This window comes from Erythrolamprus reginae, chromosome 4 (genome assembly GCF_031021105.1).
Source record: "Erythrolamprus reginae isolate rEryReg1 chromosome 4, rEryReg1.hap1, whole genome shotgun sequence".
In the NCBI taxonomy this organism is placed as follows: Eukaryota; Metazoa; Chordata; class Lepidosauria; order Squamata; family Dipsadidae; genus Erythrolamprus; species Erythrolamprus reginae.
This window is the reverse complement of record NC_091953.1, coordinates 138,435,388-138,456,580: the sequence shown is the minus strand read 5'-3', so window position 1 is coordinate 138,456,580 and position 21,193 is coordinate 138,435,388. Positions and strand designations below refer to the sequence as shown.

General features: G+C 43.2%; 1 protein-coding gene across 4 annotated transcripts in view; it reads left to right on the top strand.

Moving 5' to 3' along the window:
* The first annotated feature begins 2,512 nt into the window (after positions 1–2,512).
* The window catches only part of FGFR3 (fibroblast growth factor receptor 3), a 70,387-nt gene continuing 51,706 nt past the window's right edge, over positions 2,513–21,193 (top strand). For 3 of the 4 annotated variants that reach the window (XM_070751450.1, XM_070751451.1, XM_070751449.1), the window contains exon 1: positions 2,513–2,834. In XM_070751450.1, the coding sequence (XP_070607551.1) occupies positions 2,663–2,834 (172 nt within the window). In that variant the 5' untranslated portion in view covers positions 2,513–2,662. The remainder of the gene's footprint in view (positions 2,835–21,193) is intronic. The other variant, XM_070751452.1, reaches the window with a different exon arrangement.

The following is a 21,193-nucleotide window of genomic DNA, read 5'->3' as shown; positions in this document are numbered from 1 at the left end:
CCCTCTTCCTTTCCTTTCTTTCCTTCCCTTCTTTCTTTCCTTTCCCTTTTTCTTTTCTTCCCTTCTTCCCTTCCCTTCATTCTTCTTCCTTTCCTTTCCCTTTCTTTCCTTCTTTCCTTTCCTTTCCCTTTCTTCTTCCCTTCCCTTCTCCTTTCCTCTCCTCTCCTGCCCTCCCTTCCCTCCTTCCTTCTTTCAAATGCAGCATTGCAGGCAAACTCAGCCCTCTGCCACCAGTTCGATTCCGACCAGCTCCAGGTTGACTCAGCCTTCCGTCCTTCCGAAGGGGGTCAAATGAGGACCCAGATTGTTGGCGGACTCTGTAACCTTAGAGAGGGTTGCAAAGCCCTGTGAAGCAATATATAACAATAGCTATGACTATTGTTATTGCCAAATAAATGATTGGGAAGGAAGGAGTGTCCACACAGGCCGAAATGGGGGTGAAAACCAATCCCTTTGGCAGGAATTCTGCCTCCTCTGGGCATCTAATAAATAATAATAATAATAAATAATTTTCCTAAATCTCTGAAGGGGTTTTGCCCCTGTGGCCATTGCCCTCCACACACCCCAACATCGTCGCTCTATTCCCTCTGACAGTCGGTCCAGCCAGGAAGGGTCGGGGGCGTCTTCTGGTTTAAGATTAAATCCAGATAATCACCATCAAAGTCCACATTCCAGGAATGTCTCCAGCAAAGGCAGCTTCCCAAAACCTCCCCTCAAATTCCTGATTTTAAGTTCTTTTCCTCCTCAACTTAGCTCTAGTGAAATGAGTATGGTTTTTTTCATAGGGCATTCAGTGATAGAAACATGGAAACATAGAACATAGAGGATTGACGACAGAAAAAGACCTCCTGGTCCACCTACTCTGCCCTTATACTATTCCCTGTATTTTATCTTAGGATGGATATATGTTTATCCCAGGCATGTTTCAATTCAGTTGCTGTGGATTTACCAACCACGTCTGCTGGAAGTTTCTTCCAAGCATCTACTCCTCTTTCAGTCAAATAATATTTTCTCCTGTTGGTTCTGATCTTTCCCCCAACTGACCTTAGATGGTGCCCCCTTGTTCTTGTGTTATGATAAAATGGGGAGAGAAAAAAAGAATGATCAGTAAGAAGATGAATTAAAGATGAATAAGCAAATCTGACTTAAAATTCAAAAGCATCAGAAAGAGTAACCAGCTTGGTAAATGAAGATAATAGCGGCTAATTTTTTTTTGGGGGGGGGGGCTGCTTGAAATCAATGGGTACATATCCCAGAAGACAAAATTATTATATATATTTTTCTTTTTTTTTTAAGATGCACAATAGTTTTATGAAAATATGCCTGGAATAAATTGTTTTACATTTTAAGAATATATAAATGATTGACTGAACATAAAAATCTATAAGTATGAGTGTGTATTTACAATGTTGTGACATTTAAAGGTTTATGGATTAATGTATGGATTTTTGGAAAAATGAAATCTGCTGCCCACGGGTGGCTCCTACTTCAATGGTTGTCCACTAGAACTCCAAGATCCCTCCCACAGTTACGACCCTTGAGCAACGTTCCACACACATTGTGCCTGTGCATTTTGTTTTTCTTGCCTAAATGTAGAACTTGACTTTTCTTACCACTGAATTTCATTTTGTGAGACAGTGCCCATTGTTCACATTTGTCAAGATCCTTCTGTGTCTTGAGCCCATCTTCTGGAGTGTTGGCTCTTCCTGCCAGTTTGGTGTCATCTGCAGATTTGATGAGTCCCCCATCGATCCCCTCGTCCAAGTCATTGATGAAGATGTTGGGGAGTCCTGGGCCTAAAACAGAGCCTTGGGGTCCTCCAGTGCATACATCCCTCCATGTTGATGTCATTACATTGAGCACTATGCTTTGAGTGCAGTTGGTCAGCCAGTTTTGAATCCATCTGGAGGTGTAGCTGTCCATCCCACAGTTTTTCTACTTTATTTAGTAGTAGCTTATGGTCTACTTTGTCAAAAGCCTTACTGAAGTTCAAGTAAACCACATTGACAGCATTCCCTGGTCCACTAATTTTGTCTTCTTCTTCTTCTTCTTCTTCTTCTTCTTCTTCTTCTTCTTCTTCTTCTTCTTCTTCTTCTTCTCCTTCTCCTTCTCCTCCTCCTCCCTCTCCTTCTTCTCCCTTCTCCTTCTCCTTCCTCTTTGTCTTCCTGTTTGTCTTCATCTTCATCTTTGTCTTCCTCTTCTTCTCCCTTCCTCTTCCTCCTCTTCTACTTCATCCTCCTCCTCGTCCATTGTGATCTTGTTTCTTCCTCCTCCTCTTCTTCTTCTCCTCATTCTTCTTTTTCTTCTACTTTTGCTTCATCCCCCCCCCCCCCGTCCTCCTCCCCAAACTCGAGGAACCGCCAGCGCCAGGCAGCCGCAGCGGCAGGTAGACTAGGGGGCGGGGGGGGGGGTCCGGGCTGGGGCGGGCCGGGGGCGGGCCGGCGGGGGCGGGCAAGGGGGGGTGTCCCGGGCCGGCCGTCCCGCCTCCCTGGCGGCAGCGCTGGGCGGGCAGGAGCCGGAGCCGGAGCCGAGCGCGGCTGCTGTCGGACGGGGCGCGCGGTGCCCAGGAGCCTCGGACGCGCGCCGTCCCCGCTTCCCTCCCTGCCCTCGCAGGCGGCGCCGGAGAAGGCCGGGCGCGGGGCAGCCGCGATGCACCTGGAGGATGGCTGAGGCCGGCCGGCCGAGCGCTCCCCCCGCGGCCCGGAGCGGAGGCGGCATGCGGGGACTCTGCGTTGCGCTGCTCTGCCTGCTGTCGCTGGGCGCCGTGCGCGGACTCCCGGCCCCCGGACTACCCCTGACCGACCTGGCCAACGGGGCCCCCCGCCAACCCTCAGGTAAGCCGCCCGCGGACGAGGAGGAGGAGGAGGGAGAGGAGGAAAAGAAAGAAGAAGAGAAGGAGGGAGAAGAGGGAGAGGAGGAGGAAGAGGAGGAAGAGAAGGAGGACGAGGAGGAGGAGGAAGGGGGAGAGGAGATGAGGAAGAAGAGGAGGAAGAGACGGAGGAAGAAGAGGGAGAGGAGAAAGAGGGAGAGGAAGAAAATTGGATTTGTACACTGTTTATGTTGTTGTGAGCCGCCCCGAGTCTTCGGAGAGGGGCGGCATACAAATCTATTATATTATTATTATTATTATTATTATTATTATTATTATTATTATTATTATTATTATTATTATTATTATTATTATTATTATTTAAAAGGGAGTGGATGAAGAGGAGGAGAAAGAGGGAAAAGAGGGAGAGGAGGTAGGGAGGAATCGGCCCCCTCGCCGCTCCACGCAGCTGATCGGCGGAGGCTGCGGAGCTTTGCCGGGTGGCCGGTGGCTTTCGGGGTCCCGTTTCCCCACCGCTTTTTCCCCGAGGGAGCCCTCGCGGGGTCGACCGACAAAGCCCCCCACCCCTTCCGCCGCCTAAAGGACCCTTGAAGCGCTTCGTGCGCTTGGAAAAACTTTGGGGAGGTTCTCGGAGAAAGTTTGCGATTGGGCGCAACGGGCGGGTTGCAGATGGTTCTCTCCTGTCTGGGGGGCTCAGACGGGGTGGGGGCTGTTTGGGATGGGGATGTCTCCGAACCGGCCCACCTAAAGTTTATCCTGGCTGGTTGGGGGACTCGTGCCCGGGGTTTTCTTTCGCCTCCGCTCGGCTGGCTGCGCGCTCTTTTCCCGCTCCTTCGCTGGAGGTTGCTAGCCAATGTAACTGCCACTAGTGCCTTTGGGGTGTATCCGATAAATGGTATTTAATCGTTTCTCACAGAGGAGGTTAAAAACCCATCCTCTGTGCCTTGGTCCAAAGTCTTTTGCACCGAGGTTTTGCACCCATCAACTATTCAAAAGAGCCCGCAGCCCTTCCCTCCTTTCTGGGGGGACTTTTGCTGTCTTTGCAAGCCCCAGTTCTCCTTTCCAGAGGCTACTTTGGTGACCAATTGGCCCAAGGCACAGAAGGCAGAGGAATTCTGTTTCCTCCAGCTATTGCGGGATTTCAAACCCTGAGCAAATATTAGCCTGCCCGCCTCAGTGTCGCCTATAGACCGGAGTAGCAACACAAGGTGTGTCTGCTGGTTCTCAGAATAGTAGCCGTGGCAGCCACCGGGACTGTAATGAAAAGGGCTTTTTGTACTTTGGAAGAGGGAAAGAAGCCTGTTTGTGCTCCGATTTCACTGGGAAGCAATGTGTAATGTCTGTTGTGGCATCTTTCCGTGACGCAGAAAATGACAGATCAATTCAATTCAATTTATTGAATGTATAGGCCGCCCAACTCCTTGCAAACTCTGGACAGCGTACAACAAAGTTCGGTTTTTATTCTTGGGGATATTAAAACCTAGGAAAAGGGGGAAATGGACAGTTGCATTCAGGGGTTTAGATTCCCAGCTGCCTTTGCTTGTTATAAAAGCAAATTGTAAATAAAAGCAATTGTGAACTCCCAGGGGAAACTTTCAAAAACTTTTTTTTCTTAGGTTGCAAGAGACTGAAGGCCTTAAAAGCCTTGTCTGTTCCTCTTAGCGTCTCACTTAATGTTCAGGGGAGAGTTATTGTCCTAAGGAATGGTGGACAGAATACATAATATTTACCTTGTAAAAATAAAATAGTCCAGGTGAGTTACCTGCTTCTGCTGACAGTCATATTCAGCTTTTCAATTCTTTTTTTTTAGAGATAGAAAGAGCCCAAGAACTTCTTCTTGTATTACATTACCAGTTGTTTGTTTAGTTTTACACATACGAAATTAACTAAATAACGCTCCCCAAGTAACGCCAATATTTGGTTTCACTGCTATATTATGTGTAAACAAGCACAACTTATTTGGAAGAAAATGTGGTCAAAGGACGGATACACAAAAGACCAATTTGTTGGGTGTGAGTAGCTACAAGTCCCACCAGAATAAACAACAACAATTTAGACTTTGTTCCCGAAGACAAAACAGTTTTAATTTGAGTGAACGATGACAAGCAGTTATCCTCAGCATTGGAGGAGGCAAACGGTGAATACTTAGATCAAACATGATCTAAGTATTGCCCACAAGATCGTATGCTGCAACGGCCTGCCTGTCAAAGACTACTTCAGCTTCAACCACAACAACACAAGAGCCCACAACACATACACACTTAATATTAACCGCTCCAAACTTGACTGTAAAAAATACGACTTTAGTAATCGAGTTGTCGAAGTGTGGAATTCACTACCGGACTCTGTAGTGTCATCCCCTAACCCCCAACACTTTACCCTTAGACTATCCACGGTTGACTTCACCAAGTTCCTAAGAGGTCAGTAAGGGGCATACATAAGTGCACCAGAGTGCCTACCGTCCCCTGTCCTATTGTCTCTCCTATATCTTCTCTTCTATCCCTATATCTTTTCCTGCTATTCTCTCATAGTTATATTTCACTCCTCTATTTTCTCCTCTATTCCCCCTTTAATACATTCTACCTGATTATATGCTCTATATCCCTCATTGTGTATTATTGTGTATTGGACAAAACAAACAAACAAACAAACAAACAAATAAATAAAATTGTTAATAAAAAGCCGCCCAAAACTTTTTAAGGGTGGGCATTCAAGAGGCCACAAATGCTATAATTACAGCAGCCGTGATCTCAATCTTAGCCAGAACAAAGCAGACAGTTTCAGCCCCAGACGGAACACCGATGTTTACTTTCGGATCAGAACATTGGAGAGAGAGAGAGGTCAAAAACGCAGGGGAAACAGAGGCCGGCCATTGGTCCATTCCTAAGGGGTGGGGGATTCAGAAGCTTTGCAGTTCGCTGTCCAAGGCCTTATTTTGCAAAAAAAAAAAAAAAAAAAAGCAGGAGGGGGCCTTGGAAACATCCCCCCACCCTCTGCTTGTGATCTAATTCTCCACGCGGGGCTGGGAAGGTTGTAACAGCTCCTGCCTTGTGCTGCCACTCAGCTGGCCTGAAAGGAGGCATTCTGTGCAAATCGCCTGGTGTTTGCTCATAGGAGTACCAGCTATTAGTAAAGGTGGTGCAGATTCTAGCATCTTCCAGGGAGGTATTCCGCCGTGAGCGAGGCGAAGGCAGATGGCGGGGGCCCGTTCTTGAATGCGGTCCAAACCGAAGTCTTTGGGGGGGGCTCCTCTGTGCCCAGCAATCCTTTCGCTTCCTTTTCTCCTGGGCTGCAGCAAAGACCATGTCGGTTTTATTTTTTTTTATTTTTATGAATGAAAGTAGAGAGGCAAGACCGAATGGGACGTGTAGGTCATTCATGAGAGTGGCAGCGGTGATTAGGGAGGTCACTGAACTCCTTTGCAGCCGGGGGAACAGGCGGCCACTCTATTCAGCCGCCACAGAATAGACACGGAGATACATAAAAAAAAGAGCCTTCAAATTTGCATTTGCATTCAAATAAAGATATAACTCCGTACGGTTGGTGCATGACAAGTAGCACTAACTCCCTCGCTTGCAAACAAGAGTTGTGTGGGGGGAACTAGGAAGAGACCCACAAGGGGTTGGGCTGCACTTGTGGGCCCGCTAGGCTTCTTTCTTAAACCCCCCCACCGAAGGGAAAATGATTTTGCTTCGCATGGAACGTATATTTCTCTCTCTCTCAGCTCCGAAACCGAAGGGAGGCTTGGGACAACTTGTTGCTAATATGCACAAGCAAAACTTTGAGGGGAAAAATAAAATACACGCATGCAGAAAAGAGGGAGAAACTGTTTGCAATTTGTGTTTATTTTTAGCTGGGGAATAATTGCGCCCACTTTCCAGGCTCCGGCAGGATTATATGACTTTGAAAAAGCAATTAAAAAATAATAATATTTGCTCTTTTAAAACCTACAGCATGTTAACGCAAAGCAACATTTCACAATGGTTACAACAGCCGAAGGGAAGGAAACAGGGGAAGGACCAGGAGAAATGGCTTAAACCAGGGAGGGTGGCTAGCTGCAGACCTTTAAAGAGGGAGTGATGAGACTTTGACTGGTTTGAAATAAGCCCTGTTTAAATCATGGGCAAATCCACATGATAGCCACAGGGAAGCTCTGAATCCAATCTAGCTTTCTTAAAAGGCCTTTGCTTTTCATGAATTAAGTTCATTTCTACGGTTAGTCAGAATGATAGAATAAAACAATTGGAAGGGACCTTGGAGGTCTTCTAGTCTGACCCCCTGCTTAGGCAGGAAACCATGTGCCATTTCAGACAAATGGCTGTCCAGTCCATTCTTAAAACCCTCCGGCGATGGATCACCCACAACTTCTGGTGGCAAGCTGTTCCACCGGTTAATTGTTCCAACTGTCAAGATATTTCTCCTTTACTTCCAGGTTGCTTCTCTTCTTGATTAGTTCCCATCCATTGCTTCTTGTCTTGCCTTCTGGTACTTTGGAAAATAAGTGCCCCCCCTTTTTTTTGTGGCAGCCCCTCTTCCTAAATTTCCAAGTTTTGATTTTTGGCAGCATCAGTTCTGCAGCGGAGCACGACTCAAGCCTCGAGCGGTAGAATTGCTTTGGAAGGAGGAGGAAGGTTGGTGGAAGAGGCTACTTTTTGTACGCAGGCTGCAACAGGTTTCTGTTTTCATGATGCTGTCATTCTGATCTGAAATTGTGCGTGTGTGTGTGTCTGTGAGAGTGTGTGCTTGTGCTCTTTAGCCTCCGATGCGTTCACATGTCCTTTGACTTTCTCTGCTTAGGGGCGGAAAGTTTCCTCATCGGCGTTTTTGTTAATGAGAACAATTGATCTGTAGTATAAACATTTCAAGAAAATTGTGATGACTGCTAGGGTTTTATTTGTCTAGCTGGGTTGGCATCGCTTTCTGGTTTCAAACAGGATTATCCTGACATGGCGATCAGAGTCATAACACCTGTTTTTGGATAATGCCCACAAGATTTCTTATCTGGATAATTCTAATTGGGGTTTTTTTTTGTGTTGGATGAGTTAAGTCTTTTAAACAACAACAAGAACAACAAAAGTTGAGCCATTTCTAATTATATTTAGGGTTCTTAGTGTTTCCCAATCTGCAGCTTGTAGATCTTGTAATTTACGGGAATGGAAAGAAAATAATTTGGAACAAATTTGAAACGGAAACATAGAAACATAGAAGATTGATGGCAGAAAAAGACCTCCTGGTCCACCTAGTCTGCCCTTATACTGTTTCCTGTATTTTATCTTAGGATGGGTCTATGTTTATCCCAGGCACGTTTAAATTCAGCTACTGTGGATTGACCAACCACGTCTGCTGGAAGTTTGTTCCAAGCATCTACTATTGCAGTCAAATCATATTTTCTCACATTGCTTCTGAGCTTTCCTCCAACTAACCTCAGATTGGGTCCCCTTGTTCTTGTGTTCACTTTCCTATTAAAAACACTTCCCTCCTGAATCTTATTGAACCCTTTCACATATTTAAATGTTTTGATCCTGTCCCCCCCTTTTCCCTTCTGTCCTCCAGACTAGACAGATGGAGTTCATGAAGTCTTTCCTCATCAGTCTGATGCTTAAGACCTTCCACCATTTTTGTAGCCCGTCTTTGGACCCATTCAATTTTATCAATATCTTTTTTGGAGGTGAGGTCTCCAGAACTGCTCACAGTATTATTCCAAATGGGGCCTCACCAGTGCTCTATACAGCAGGATCACAATCTCCCTCTTCCTGCTTGTTATACCCCTAGCTATGCAGCCAAGCATCCTACTCGCTGTCCCTACCGCCCGACCACACTGCTCACCCGTTTGGAGACTGTCAAAATGGCATTTGGTTTGATTTTCTTAGTTGCAGTCCAGTTTCCTGCAGAGGCATCAATGAAACTTTCCCTTGTTGGAAATAGTGGCACTTTTGTGCAACACATATGTGAAACGGTGCGTTTTGCTCCCTTCTGCACTCAGAATGTGGCAATCTAAGTATGCCTCCGTGCCCGGTGTGGTTAAGAAAGAGAGTGGACTCCTTGGTGCTGTTTGGTTTTAGTGGTTTTCTTGCAAAATGTTTCATTACCCAACTCGGTAATGTCACCAGTGACCAACTCTTTAAGAACACAAATGGCTCGTGGAATGATCCAGTGATGAAGCCTTGGTTCTTATGGGGAAAAAGTTGAGGACTAGTAGGCTGGTCAATTCAATCTCTGCCTCAGCTGTTGATTTAGGATATATTTTTTAGGGTATATATATATATATATTTTCTCCACCTTAAAATAAATCATTGTAAAACATTGTATAAATACAAACAGTACAGCAATGCTTATCATAAAACATATATCAAAAATAGTTTCCTTCCTTCCTTCTTCTTCTTCTTCTTCTTCTTCTTCTTCTTCTTCTTCTTCTTCTTCTTCTTCTTCTTCTTCTTCTTCTCTAACAATGTAAAATCTCAAACCTCAAAAGTTTTTACTTCTCCATCTAGAAGTAAAACATTACCTAAATGTAAACATTAATAAAACCTCTTATATCCATGTCTTCATCTAACTAATATTGATATTTAAGCTTGGTGTCATATCACCACCATCTCTTTTCTTCACCATCTGCCATATGTCCTATGTGTGCATACATATTACAGGCAGGCACATAAAAATATACTGTACATTATCTACTATATAAAATGTATGTAAACATAGGCATGCACAGTGTTGAATAATGCACATCCAACCTCATTTACTGCGATAAGAAAAACATACTCAATCAGAGCCCAGAAGGGGAAAAAAAGAAAATAAATTCAATTTTTTTCTACTGGTTTGGTGTACCTGACCAAGAACGGAAATGTCCATTTTCAGCAAAACTGCGAGAAAACGCAGTCAGGTGATTTCTGGATGCTGCAACCAGTGGTCAATGTCGCCATAGGTTCAACATGTGGTCACATGACTGAAATCAATGAGCGCGTGTTGGGTGCTTAGCATTGGAGCTGGATTGCGTAAGAACCTACAGGAAGATCCATTAGAACTTTGAACAGTCACTAAGCAAGCAGGTGTAAGTCTATATTAAGGTTATCATGCACCCCATAGAAATCCTATTAGGAAACAATTCTTATCTTCTTTGGCGTCTCTTTAGAAAACTTCTAGACTTCACCACAATTCATTGCTTTTCAGCGGTAAGACATTTTATTTTATTTTATTTTATTTTATTTTATTTTATTTTATTTTATTTTATTTTATTTTATTTTATTTTATTTTATTTTATTTTATTTTATTTTATTTTATTTTATTTTATTTTATTTTATTTTATTTTATTTTATTTTATTTTATTTTATTTTATTTTATTTTATTTTATTTTATTTTATTCATTCATCCATTCAATTTTTATGCCGCCCTTCTGCTTGGACTCAGGGCAGCTTACACCATGTTAGCAATAGAACTTTTTAACAGAGCCATCCTATTGCCCCCACAAGGTGTATATGGTAAGAAAGAAGTGATTCGGTAGATGTTTGGAATAATAGATAATTAGTATCGGCATGTCAATATAAATTGGAGTAAATTCAAATAGTCTATATCCATCATGTAACCAAATGACTTCCCCGTTTCCTTCTCCTCAATTTCTTCCCCTTGGTTTTTTTTCATTTCTTTTAGACTCAAGCACCACACTTTTTACCGACTTTATGTAATGTTTTTAGCAGTTGTAACCGTAAATAGTGCCTTTGGGTTATGTAGAATAGAATTCTTTATTGGCCAAGTGTGATTGGGCCCACAAGGAATTTGCCTTTGGTGTAGATGCTCTCAGAGTACATAAAAGAAAACATAGATTTGTCTGTATCTCATAAATGATATTTAATCTCTTCACACAGAGTAGGTTAAAAATTCACCCTTCATCATCTTTCGCTTGGTCCAAAGTCAATCCAAATTTCAGTATTGCATTGGCTTAACCACTACCTTAAAAAAGGCTGTAAAATTGGGTCAGTCACATGGATGGGCTTCATTACACTCGTACTGTAAGGGGAGGACTACCTGTAGCTGAAAGTTCACTACTGGTATGATAGTCCTGAGGTAGGTGCGCATGGTTCGGCCTCTGAGTGGTAATAGTAGTGATGGACCAGGAGGCACCTTCTCAACCAACATCTGACCTCAGTTTGGTTTCTAGCTTAGCTACATATGGTGAAGAGTGGAGTGGAGTGGAGTGGAAATGAACAGAACAGAACAGAATGAATAGAGTGAATAGAATAGAATAATGGAATGTAGAGTAGAGTAGAATAGAGAGTGGAGTAGAAATGAATAGAATAGAATAGAACAGAACAGAATACTGGAAGAGAAGAGAAGAGAATGTATAGGAATGAAGAAGAGAAGAGAATAAAATTGAGGGGAAGAGAAGAGAGGAGAGGACAGGAAAGGAAAGGAGGAGAGGAGAAGGGAAGGGAAGGTGTAGGAATGAAGAAGAGAAGAGAATAAAATAGAGAAAAGAAGAGAGGAGGAAAGGAAAAGAGAAAAGAATGTATAGGAATGAAGAAGAGAAGAGAATAAAATTGAGAAGAGAAGAGAGAAGAGGACAGGAAAGGAAAGGAGGAGAGGAGAAGGGAAGAGAAGAGAAGGTGTAGGAATGAAGAAGAGAATAAAATAGAGAAGAGAAGAGAGGAGGAAAGGAGAAGAGAGGAGAGGAGAAAAGAAGAAGAGACTATTTCATTGGCCAAGTGTGATTGGACACACAAGGAATTTGTGTCTCTGGGGCACAGCTCCAGGCATCTGTCTGGCTCACCGGAGTCCTCGTTGGTCAGCCAACTCCTTCTGCTCAAGCTTCTCCTCTGACTTCTCAACCTCTGTCATTTCAAGATGTGTGGACCGAGCTGAGACACCCGACCAGGCACTGAGCAGCATTATTCAAATTTCCAGCCACTCGGATGCTAAAAGGAGCCGTATCTGAGGTCTGATCTGGTCTGACTTTATGGAGTTGCTCTCAGTTGTGGCTTAAGACTGTGGGCGAGAGGCATGAAAGGGCCTGTCCAACCATTTAATTTAACCCGATCCTAGTTATTTAATCCTGAAAGTGCCCTTTTATTATTTCTTCTTAATGAAAGGCAACATATAAAACCAGGGAACGAAATAACACGATGCAGCTAAGAGTCCCAACAGCTTCTGAAGATGGAAGAGGGGAAAATATATCGTCTTCTTCTTCCCTCGCCATCCAACGGTTTCCACGAGGGAATTTGTCCCGGTTTTCGCCCCAAATCTTGGCCGTTTTGTTGGCTGCAGGAATATGAGTCAGGCTCCGTTTTATTTTAGATTCCAGAACAGTTTTAACCGAGGGTCAAAATGTCTGCACTTTTTCTCTTGCCTGTCAGAATAAGAGTGACGGGAAAATAATCCATATTTTCAACCTTGCAATGCTTTGGCTGATAGTTTCAGGCGTTTCCTTCACGAGCTTTTAAAAAAACATTCCCCATTGCACAAGCGAAGGAAGACATTGATTGCCACCTTCTTGAACTGGGGAACAGTTTGTAGCACAATTTCTGTTCAGTTTGGTTTTTGAGCTTCTTCATAGGTGATTAGGCAGGCTGGTTTCTATTGTGGTCAGCTCTGGCCCAGCTCCTGCCCCAAGGACTGTGGATGTGGGGGAGACATCCACATGCTGCAGGCCTGTTTTGCTCCCGGTGGAATCTGCTGATGAAGGCTCCTCTGACCAAGAAGACATGAGTGACAGGGAGGAGGAGAGTGGGGAAGACAGCTCAGGAGGAGATCAATTATCTGTCTCCTCCTTGGATTCAGAACAAGAGTTAATGATACAGCCACACATGCAGAGAGCGATGCATAGGCAACAACAACTGAGAGATTATTATCAAAGAAAATGAGGCCACATGTGGTTGGGTGGGGCTGTGGTCATTAGTGAGGCTGCTATAAATAGCAGCCTGTGGGTTTGGCCATTGTGGAGGATTATCTGATCGTTGTGTTTCGTGACTGCTTTACTGACTTTGACCTTTTGGGTGCTGATTTTTCCCCGCTTTGAAACTAAACCAGGGCAAAGTGTGTTTCACTTTGTGAAAGAAGAAGGACTGTGAATTGCCTCACAGCTGCAAGCTAAGTATCACAGAACCGATAAGGGACTTGTACACATTACCAGTTTGTTTGGAGACGAGTGCTCTTTGCTGTACCAAAAGAGGGCTTAGTTTAAGTGACTTTTCATTATAAAGAACATTGTTTTGAATTTTCAAACGTGTGTGTGTCTGAAATTTGTACCTATGAATTTTTGGGAGGAGTCTACCAGAGAGCCTGACAGAACAGTTTCAAAACTGTAGTTAGTTTTCTTCTACCACATTATATATATAATATAGTTAATTGGCAACCTGAGCATCCAATTGCATTTTTTGACATAGCCCTCTTGCTAACTTCCTGGAAAATCTTGGTGCAGTGAGTGGTGAGCAGGGTGAGCGATTCCACCGAGATTTAAAGTTCACAGAAGCCCAGGATCAAGGCAGATGGGATGGACATACAATGGCTGACTGTTGTTGGAGCATCAAGCAAGAAGGTCCACAGATTAAACACTCCAGAAAAAGTTATAAGTGAAAATTGTTACCTTAATACGTATAATTATCTCTTGATTAAAAAAACCAACTATTTTCATAAACACAATTTAACTTGCAGTAACTGTTATAGCATTTGTATGAATAAAATTATTCTTTGTAAACAGCATATTTGGTAAATTTTTACTTTCCTTGAAATGCACAATTTCTATGACTTTTGAGGGTGTCCCGTAGACAAAAACTGTGGTTATTTTTGGATCCAGAGGCCAAAATGTATTTGAAAACAAGTCACAGATTTAAGACAATGCAATTGCTGTTCCCCAGTGTATCTGTCAATAAATAAATAAGGCAAACAAATATACTGTATATCTCCTTTTCCAACCCAAAAGAGCTCCAAATCTAGGAAAGCAACTTCACGGGCTTTTGGATTTTGATCTGGCAAACTTGTGGGAGTGAACGTTGCACAACACAGAACAAGGAGAGAAGCAACTTAGAACTAAGGAGAAATTTCCTGACAGTTAGAACTTCGAACAATTAATCTGTGGAACTGCTTGCCTCCAGAAGTTGTGAATGCTCCAACAGTGGAAGTTTTTAAGATGTTGGATAACCATCTGTCTGAAGCAGTGTAGGGTTTCCTGCCTAGGCAGGGGGTTGAACTAGAAGACCTCTAAGGTCCCTTCCAACTCTGTTGTTATTATTGTTGTTGTTAAAATTTTTGGGGCTCAGCTGTGTCCCTAAGTCAAGGAATACCTGCATCAATCTAACTATGAGAGTTTTGGTCTCGCTTGTACAGGGGGGAAAAAAGTAGACAAAGCCAGACGGAGACAAAGACAGAAAACGACGGGCAAAGTGACTTCTGGGTAGCTCCACAGGAGACAAAGAAGACTTGCTGATGTGTTGAGAGACACACTGCCTGCTTCTCAGGGGTTGTGTTGAAAGCTAACTTGGCAACCGAGGTCTTCTCCTCCTTGGATTCTATGGAGCTGAATGTCAGCCACCAACTGAGAAACTTCACATTTATTCCTCTCCAAAGGGGAAACACTCTTCAATGTGCCAAGAAAGGAGCATTCTACAAGCCCACTTTGTGATTTCGTCTCTGTGATTGACACTCGGCTGTTGCTGAAAAGCCTTCGCCGCTGTCAGTGTTTCTCAAACCTTTTGAGAGCTTCAGCTCTACGAGAAGAAACAGGGAGGACGATCGTTCAAGAACTAAGGAGGATTCCCTGACAGTGAGAACAATCAACCAGAGGAACAACTTGCCACCAGAAGTTGTGGGTGCTCCAACACTGGAGGTTTTCAAGAAGATAGTGGACAGGGGGTTGGACTAGACTTGACCCTGCCAAGCCAAGCATATGTTCTAAGATCTATGGGCTTCCATTTATGCTGGCTGGAGAATCCTGGGAGCCACATGTCTTAAAAGTTGACAAGGCTGAGAATCACAAGGTCCCGAGGTCCTTCTTGTCATTAAACTAGCCATGCCCAGTTCTTGCAACCGCTCTTCATATGTTTTAGCCTCCAGACCCCTAATCCTCTTTGTTGCTCTTCTCTGCACTCTTTCTAGAGTCTCAACATCCTTTTTGCATCGTGGTGACCAAAACTGAATGCAGGATTCCAAGTGTGGCCTTACCAAGGCCTTGTAAAGTGGTATCAACCCTTCACGTGATCTTCATTCTCTCCCTCGGTTGATGCAGCCTAGAACCTTGAATGACTCCACTGAATATAGGTGGTCTCTTACAATACCTGCTGCAGAATTGTTTGGGTCCACTGTGAAGAAATGACCCAGATAAATACCAGAGCATATGATCTCACACAGTATTGCCCAGAGGAAAAAATCCCTTTGCCAAGAGCAACCGTGGAGACCTGCTCCCTGGGGTGTTGGGCTCTTTTGTGTTTTGTGTTTTGCATTCAGGCCGATGCTCAGCAGGAAAAGGAGAGGAAGAGGATGGAAGAAGCAGAGTCTGACCTGCCTAAATTAAGTTCTGGTAGAAGAATGAAAGATGGAAAGAGCACAACCTTCTCCCATGCTCTCTAAGAGCCTGTGGTCACTGAGACCTGGGACACCACTTCTTTCTTTCTCCATCTTTGTTCAGGGAAAGCTCCAGGCTCCATTTCTTGGTCCTCTGGAGTGATCTGAAGGTATCTGTAGATATTGCTGTTATCACCTCTTAGATGGAGGAACGAGTTGATTCAATCGCCTTCAATCTGATTCAATCCACCCTTTTGGAGGGTTGCAGAGATACAAACCTTTGTCCCGAGCATTGTCTTTTGAGCCGCCGTGGATTTAATCATCTGATTTGAATGGTCACTCAGTAAACAAGTCAAGTCAAATTAAATAAGCAAACAAACTGTTGGTATCTCTAGTAGGCTTGGCCATTGGAGACGATAAAACACAGAATGAGATTTCTTGATAACCTACCCATGTTGAGTGTAGGCCCACTTGAGGATCTGGCTGTAGCCTATTGAACTTTTTTTTATTTTCTTTCTTTCTTTCTTTCTTTCTTTCTTTCTTTCTTTCTTTCTTTCTTTCTTTCTTTCTTTCTTTCTTTCTTTGACTTGTATGCTATCCCTCTCTGTGGACTCAAGGCGGCTCACAACATATTAAAAAAACCCTAACATACAATAACACATACATATTTTATGTTTCTTCAAATTCATATTTCTCTCCCTCCCCTTTCTGCAGTAGAGAACCAGGGCACCTTTGTTCAAATATTTAGGTTGAAAGTTCAAGGGGCGTTTAGAAACAGAAATAGAATTCTTTCTTGGCCAAGTGTGATTGGTCACACAAGGAATTTGGCTTTAGTGCATATGCTCTCAGTGTACATAAAAATAAAATAAAATATATTAGTCAAGAATCATATGTATATTTTCTCTTATGTATACTGAGAGCATATGCACGAAAGACAATTTCCTTGTACAGTAACCTTAAGATGTTTATTAATATTGTTTCCTGATTGCTTATTTGACCCCTATGACAATCCTTAAGTGTTGGACCTCCTGATTCTTGACAAATGTCTCTTTTCTTATGTACACTGAGAGCCTACGCACCAAAGACAAATTCCTTGTGTGTCCAATCACACTTGGCCAACAAAGAATTCTATTCTATTCTACTCTACTCTATTCTGCTCTACTCTACTCTACTCTACTCTACTCTACTCTACACTCAACTATTCTATATTCTATTCTATTCTATCCGATTCTGTCCTATTCTATTCGCTACAACACCTAGTAATAGTCAAAGGATACTAATTTACTCTGCTTTGGTAAATTTCACTTAATGTAATTTTGCAGTGGGAATCCACCTCTTGTGCCTGTTCCAAACATTTCCCCAAATTGCGATGTCCTCTTGTGAGCAGGGCGAGGACATTTGTAGCCAGGGTTTGCGTGGGCCAGCCAAGATCCCGAGGAAGAAACATGGCCCAGCCAATGGAGGCTGCCTCCCGAAGCCTTCCACCGCAGCGGTGTGTTTGCAGAGAAGAAGTAGCCCTTTCAAGAGAGCCGGGCAAGGGCCCTCTGCTCTGCCAACCTGGCCCCATGGCAACCAGGAAGGAGAGGACAACTTTCCCAGGAAAGGTGTGGGTTGGGCCGGGAGTATTCGGGAGAGCTCTGGTGAATAATAATCAGCACAAGATTTTATTTATTTATTTCATTGGATTTATAAGCCGCCCAACGCCAAGTAGGCTTCAATGAAGCGAAAGGGAGGAGAGGGAACAAAATACAATTTGGGTAATAATTTTTTCCCATGTCAAAGAATTCCCTCCCCAGTGTCAAACTATTCACTAAGGCTGCATTACTATTACTATTAGTCTTCTCATCATTCCTATCACCCATCTCCTCCCACCTATGACTGTATGACTGTCACTTGTGGCTTGTATCCTTACAATTTATGTTAATATTGATAGTTTCCTGATTGCTTATTTGTATTCTATGACAATCATTAAGTGTTGGACCTCATGATTCTTGACAAATGTCTCTTTTCTTTTATGGACATTGAGAGCATCTGCACCAAAGACAAATCCTTTGTGTGCTCAATCACACTTGGCCAAGAAAGAATTCTATTCTGTTCTGTTCTATTCTACTCTATTCTATTCTATTCTACTTTACTTTACTCTACTCTTTTTTCTATTCTATTCCACTCTACTCTACTCTATTCTATATTCTATTCTACTCTACTCTATTTTTATGATATTCTATATTCTCTTCTCTTCTTTTTTCTATTCTATTCATATTCTACTCTACTCTATATTCTATTCTACTCTACTCTATTCAAGTTGAAGTTCAAGTCAAGTCTCTTCTAGTCTTTGCCACTTTATTGATCATTGCCCACTGCTGAATACTGTACAATAGATGTGTAAAACCCTTGAGCAGAATGTAGGCAGTTCTATTGATTGTTTTGCTCTTCCAGAGGAAGAGTCGGAGGCTCAGAATGTAAGAAAACCGGGCAGTTTCAATGTCCCTGTGTTGGTGCATCCAGCCTTCTTCGCATCTCCTTGCTTTCTCCCTGCGCTGTCGTCTGAATGGTGTTTTTATGGCCGCCTTGCTAGGGAGCTGTGGGCAGAGCGCAGGGGAGGCTGCACAGAGTGAGTTTGATGCTCGTTCTAATTGACTGTTGCAAAGTCGCCTTTGGTCACCAAGACAGCAAAAGCAAACAGGAATATCAGGGAAGGGAAGAGCTAAACCTTGGGCAAACTGCATTGTTTAAGGCGAAAGATAATCGGATTGAACTCGCCTGGTTTCTCTCTCTCTCTCTCTCTCTAACATTGGAGGAAAGGGCACGGAGCCAGGCGGGGAGGGAGTTTTCTTTTCTGCATGGTTAACCCAGACACGTCCTCCGTTTACGACCAGTTACTTAGAGGCCATTCAAAGTTATGACAGACCTACTGGGGAAAAACACAGTTCTGATGGTTGGGCCCAAACCCCCACCCACCGCAATGGACCCGGGACCAGTATTGGGCTCCTATGGGTACGGTCAGGTACGCAGAACCGGTAGAAAAATTTTGAATTTTTTTTCTTTTTTTCCCTTCTGGCTTCTGGGTAAGTTTTTCCTACTGCAGTAAATGAGGTTGAATGTGTATAATTTTAGAAGAGCTGTGCTTGTGTGTGTACATACACTTTATATAGTAGGTAATGTATATTTTTGTATGCCTGTGAGTAATATGTATGTCCACATATGGCATATATACATAAAATTAAAGAGTATATTTTGGATGTTCAGTCATAGTCAATAGAGGGGGAAATTGTCTCTCTTTGAGGCCAGGAGAGGTGAGGTCAGGCACCCTCACCCAAATCCTTGATGTGAGTAGCGTCAAGTTGGCCACCTTTAGGCCAATCACATGACCTTTAAGCCACCCCCAGTCACATGATCATCAAGCCACTCCTACCTGGTCACATGGCCAGCAAGCCACACCCACAAAATAAGCCACGCCCACAGTATGGTAGTAAAAAAAAAAATTGCACCCTTCATTGTACACGACCAGTATTGGGTTCCTACCTGAATGGCACTGTGCGCAGCTCGGGGACCGCTGGGTCCATTGGAGTGAGATTTGGCTTCTGTGCATGCACTTAAAGCAAAATCTCGCAAGAGGACACATAGGCGAGTGAGATGCTTCCATGCATGTAGCGGAGGTAAGTTGCAACCAGCGGTGGGCTACGAGCCGCAACGCTAAATTGCGCTCGCTGCAGTGGCTTGTAAGTTCTTAAAGGACCAGCGCAATTTTCGCTGCTGCACCTGTAAAGGGAGCAAAATCGCACATGGAGCCGCAGGTAAAACCTCACTGAAACACGGGCGCAATTTTGCTACCTCCACAGGTGCAGCAGCGAAAATCATGCTGGTCCTGCAAGAACTTACAAGCCGCGGTGGTGAGCACAATTTAACGTTCCGGCTCGTAGCCCATCGCTGGTTGCAACCCTTGTCTGCGCGAGACGCCCCTTGGTCACTCAGATCCTGAGCCTTGGACACCCCTTGGTCACTCCCTTGGACGCCCCTTGGTCACTCAAATCCTGAGCCAAACTTAACTGCCATTTGCAGCATTTATTTCTATTTTTTTTAAAAATTCTTTTATAAAACTGGTGCGTGGAGAGCCACAGGTTTGCTTGACAACTGCAGCTTTTGTGAGTCCCCTAGAGTTCCTAGGGAGTTAGGCAGCATACAAATTGAATACAGAGAATCCTTGTTTTTCGCAGGAGATGCGTTCCAAGACCCCCCGTGAAAAATGAATTTCCGTGAAGTAGAGGAAAGATATTTTTTTATGTATTTAACGAGGATTTGGACTTTTAAAACCCACCTTTTGCATTAAACAGCCATTCTATAATGTTTCTCAGCTGGAACTACATGTGATATCCTACCAGTTTCTTAGAGTACAGCAGTACTGCAGAAGAATTTTATGAATTTTCAATGGGTTTAATGGATTTAAGCCCCCTTTGAAAACCCGTGAAGCAGCGAATCCATGAAAGATGAACCGCGAAGTAGCGAGGGATTACTATAAACAAAATAATAAATAAAAAAATAAAATTGCAAAAAAAAAAAGGTTGTAAAATCCTGTGAGTTCCCTGATTTACAACTGTCGTGATTTATGGGCAGGCTCCCCAATGGTCATAATTCAAGGATGAGGGGCAGGCCCAAACTGGTTCTTCAATACTCAGGAGATAACTGACTGTTCAACTCAGTTTTCTCGTCTTGCAAAATTGTGCTTCATTTGGAAAAAGTAGCGTGCCCTTAAGATAATCCACGCTGGGATTCCCAAGTTATTTAATTTATTTTAATTTAATTTAATTAATTAGACTTCTATTCTGCCCAATCCCAGGGGACTCAGAGTGGCTTACAACAGTAAATAATACAATACAAAGATGCAGGAGTCAAATATAGATAATAAAAACAGTAAAAACCCATTATAAAAACCCTGACACCTTATCATAGAAACATAGAAACGTAGAAGATTGACAGCAGAAAAAGACCTCCTGGTTCATCTAGTCTGCCCTTATACTATTTCCTGTATTTCATCTTAGGATGGACATATGTTTATCCCAGGCATATTTAAATTCAGTGGCTGTGGATTTACCCACCACGTCTGCTGGAAGTTTGTTCCAAGCATCTACTACTCTTTCTGTCAAATAATATTCTATCAAATAATATTATCGAATCAAACACACAAGTACTTTATCCCGTTGCTGTGCAAGGAGAATTGCTCCCATTTTTCTCCATTATTCAGGAATTTTATTATATTATTGGGGTTTGGTGATAATACTACAGAGTCTGGTAGTGAATTCCATGCATCAATTACGCGGTTACTAAAGTCATATTTCCTGCAGTCGAGTTTAGAGCGGTTTACTTTAAGTTTGTATCTGTTGTGTGCTCATGTGTTGTTGTGGTTGAAGCTGAAGTAGTGGTTGACAGGAAGGATGCTGTAGCAAATGATTTTATGGGCTGTGCTTAGGTTGTGTCTAAGCTTTGTAAGCCTAGGATTGTGAGTCTAGTTGCGTAGGGGATTCTGTTGCGAGTGGAGGAGTGGAGGAGTTCTTCTCGTAAAGTATCTCTGGACATTTTCTAGAGTGTTTATGTCCAAAATGCGGTGGGGGTTCCAGACAGATGAGCTGTATTCAAGGATTGGTCTGGCAAAAGTTTTGTATACTCCAGTTAGTAGTGTGAGATTACCAGAGCAGAAGCTACGTAGGAGGAGGTTAACAACTCTTGAAGCCTTTTTGATGATGTTGTTGCAGTGGGCTTTGGCACTTGGTCATTTGATATGAGAGAAAGAATCTCATTAGAGAGAAAGAATCTCATTAGAGGCAATCAAACACTGACACACACACACACACACACACACAGGGGGCTAATGGCAAATAA